Genomic DNA, 3842 nt, shown 5'->3' on the forward strand with positions numbered 1-3842 from the left:
CACACGCACAGGGTTTTTCTGTAGCCCTGGCTGTCCTGGAACTGTTGACCAGGCTGGCCTCTATGCAGAGATCTCCCTGCCTCTGCCTTCCAGTGTACTGGTTCTCATGTCTGTGTTCTACTTAGTATTGCAGAACTGTTCATTCAGAGTGAGATAACTTACTGAAGAAAAATACTGAATATTCATACTCCTGGTTTTCTTTCTTTTTCTTTTTTCTGTATCAGGATATTACTTTAATATACAGCCCATCACACAGAAAGAATGACAGTAAACCTGCAACAGAACTGTTAACTGTGTACTTCTTTGGTGGTGATGAAATCTCCAGACAGCTGTATAGAAGGTAGATACTTCATTTAGAGCTATTGGGAGCTGTTCAGTGAAAGCAAGGACAGTTGATGGTTTGGAAGTTTAGAATATACCTCACTATTTATTAGTCAGCTAGGGCAAAGAAATCCATGGGTAAAATTTGTGTGACTCGTAAATTGGCAGTGTGAGTTAGAAATACTTGGGCAAACACCTGTGCTGTCCTGCGTTCTGCTTTCTTTATTGACATGGATTATGCCCCTTTACTTAATCATCATACTTTGCACTAAGACTCTGCTCCTAACATGCTTAAGAATATATCAGATCAGTGTCAGAGTTTAAGAACTACTGACAGATTATATTATATAAACCTACATGACTAATTTAGAATATTTCTAGGATGGTTATAAATTACTGGAAAAGGTAATTGTGTGTAAAAAGGTAAAAATGTGTAGGATGGGTTGACTTATAGTTACTTTATAAAAATTGATTTAATATACTGAGTTAAAAAGTTTGGAATACTGCTCTAGGTCAGGTGTGATTAAAAATGGTACATTATTTTATGATAAATTCTGGGTGCTTCTTATAAAATTGAGTTTCTTGGGATAGAGAAGCTAGATGAAGATCATGCTGAGAGCGATAGTTCACTATGTGATTCTTCAAACCTGACTTCTTTGGTTTTTTGTTTGTTTTTATTGTTTTGAGACTGGGTCTCTCTACATAGCCCTGGCTATCCTGGAACTCACTGTTAGACCAGGCTGGCTTCAAACTCACAGAGATTCACCTACCTCTGCCCCCCCCTGAGTCTGGGATTACAGGAGTGTGCCAGCAAGCACAACTGAACCTGGATTCTTAATTGTGAAATCAATTATCACATTTCATGTCTCCTTTTCTCTCTACTGAAACAAAAAAATAGTATATTGTTTCATAACTCATATTTACCATAAACTTTTAGTACTAAAATTTCCTCTCCATGAACATCTGAGAATCTCAGAGATGTGTAGTTTGTTTTTCACTGCAAAGATCCTTTGGAAGACGCCTATTTCGCTACTTAAATATTTCCCTAAATAGCTTATCATTATTTATTGTTCTTTATTGCCTCTCACTGAGGCAAGTCTATGACCAAATCGTCACAAATAATGAAAAGATAAGTCCTCAAAAGGATCTGTTCTTCTTTCCTCTCTCACATTAAAGAGCTCCTGCTTTGATATTACTATTGAACTAACACTAATGATTTCACCACCATTTCAGCTGACCTTCCAAAGACAGGTTTGACTCTAAAAAGTATTTGTATTAACTTAAGATATATGCTCTATGTATGAATGTATCATGCTTTTTATGGGGTTTGCCAGATACATTAAAGTCTGATTTAGTCCCTTTCTGTATAAAGTGAATAAACATCTCTCCTGGCAGAGCCCTGCTGCATAAACCAGGAGCCATAAAGCAGATTCTTCCGGAACATAGTGTGCTCCAAAACATCGACTTTGCTGAAGCATTTCAGGATGAGCTGCTCACAGATGAAGGTAAGAATTGTAACATCCCTGATCATCTGGGTCACTTATCTAGGCATGGGTATGAACAGGAACAAGGTTCGTTTGGATGTGGTTAGCTGAATCTGAGCTGTGAGAGCCCGTGACTTTCAGTGTCCTCCATGGGGTGAGAATGGCTTCTTCCTCTCATCCTTGAGGATTTGAAAATCAGAGGGAAGAACTTTGCTTTATAAATATTTTTGGTTTCAGGAAAGCATTTGAATGTCAGTAAAGAGAAGGCTCATGAATGGAAGGAGGATTGGGCCATTATTACACTCTGGTTCATGCTGTTTCAGATTTATTAATTGTCCCTCTCAGTGTCTGTGCTACTGGTGTTATATTCAGGAAGTTGCCTGCCTCAACTTGATATCACCTGCTTTGTTGACTCCTATGGGACGCCTGCCCCTTTCTGAATGGAGGGGGAGAGAATGCGGGGGTGGGGAATAGACAGGAGGAGGGAGGGGAAACTGTGATTAGTATGTAAAATAAATGAAAAACTTTAATTTAAAAAAAAAAGGAAAAAGTTTGAAGTAACGTAAATGTCTAAACAGGCCATTAGACAGAGATACGAATTTGTGATGAATGTCATTTTAAAAAGGTGTTCATTTATAAAGAAAAAGACCATTTAAAATTTTTACAGCAAAGTATCATTTTGGCAAAATAATATGTAAATATTTATGTAAATAAACTCATACATGAATATATACATTTAGGTTAAGATCCATCTTTGCTACTTTAGAACATCATCCCTTCCTCAGGAAAGTTCTAGCTAAGAGATAAACTGCAGTTTGCTGTGGGCGTGCATAGTAAGTAACCTTGCAGCTGTGGTGAAGATGTGACTAAGAAAGCAGGTAGAGTTTGCAACGGTTTGGAAATTGGCATAATTTCACCAGCTGTGATAGTCCACGTGCCTGCGGAGTAGAGAGATAGGCCCCAGCTGTGTGGCACTAGAATGCAGTCCTTACCCATAAAGGGCCGAGAATCCAGAGGACAGATGGAGGGGAAGTTAAGGTGTGTGGTGAGGAGTAGAACACCAGAGTGTGTTTAGGAACAGGAAGGCACAGAGGAAGGGCCAGTTCCCGAGAATGAGCTGACTCATTCTCAAAGTGGAGAAGATGGACCAGGATGAGGAACAATGTTCCAGGGCGGCTCTTTGTCCAGAAATTCAAGAAATGTGTTGTTTTGGCAAACCCATTAATAAATAATAAACAACTATTCTCATAATTTATAGTCATGGCATAGTTACTATAAATTTAAACTCATGACCTGGCTTGGTGATAGATGAATGTAATGTAAGCATTTGGGAGTGGAGTCAGGAGGGACAAAGGTACAAGACCAGCACTGGCTGTATGAGATCCTGTCTCAAGAAAAGCAACAAATTTACTGTTACTTTTCGATTTCCACTTAAAGTATGTAATTTTTAAAGGATGATAGAATGAAATACACTAAAATTTCTTGTATATACACATTTGGACAGCCTAACCTAGAAGATAGTCATGATGTTCCCCTCTTTAATTAATCTAGAAATATTTAGTAATGATAATAGTGACTGGTTCCTAGATTTGCTTAACTGTGAAACTTGCCCTTAGCCTTTTCATGCTTCAGATTCCTCCTTTTAAATGTGTACCTCATACCTCCCTCCAGGAGTCACTCTGAAGTCTAGTTAACCTGAAGAACTAGGTAGTGCCTTACTCACCATGTATGCTTCGTGCCATACATATCTTAAAAAATGTTCATGTTCTAAGGCTCATGGTGTCCCTGAGATAGATGAGTACTGCTTGCTGTTCCAGATAATAGTTGAGGGAGCTAAAGCTTGGAGAGGTTGCAGCAAAGATGATTCTTCACATTAGGTTCATAGTTTGTCAGCTCTGATGGTGAACAGTCTGTACCTGTTGGTGGTATTGATAATTGAGATGCTTCCTACCTCAACCTAAGGGAATAATATGGCTGTGTGTAAATTCATTGTCGTGTTTTCTGCTGTGCTTGTGTGAGGGCTTTTTTTTTTTTTTT

The 3842-nt window shown here is 38.5% G+C and overlaps 1 protein-coding gene across 1 annotated transcript in view; it reads left to right on the plus strand.

Annotated features, from left to right (window-relative positions):
- Cep192 (centrosomal protein 192) overlaps nt 1-3842 on the plus strand; it is an 81585-nt gene that overhangs the window by 60114 nt on the left and 17629 nt on the right. Inside the window, exons 33-34 of the mRNA XM_026783373.1 lie at nt 225-340; nt 1717-1852. Coding sequence (XP_026639174.1) covers nt 225-340; nt 1717-1852 — 252 coding nt within the window. The remainder of the gene's footprint in view (nt 1-224; nt 341-1716; nt 1853-3842) is intronic.

This window comes from Microtus ochrogaster, chromosome 18 (genome assembly GCF_000317375.1).
Source record: "Microtus ochrogaster isolate Prairie Vole_2 chromosome 18, MicOch1.0, whole genome shotgun sequence".
NCBI classification, from domain to species: domain Eukaryota; kingdom Metazoa; phylum Chordata; class Mammalia; order Rodentia; family Cricetidae; genus Microtus; species Microtus ochrogaster.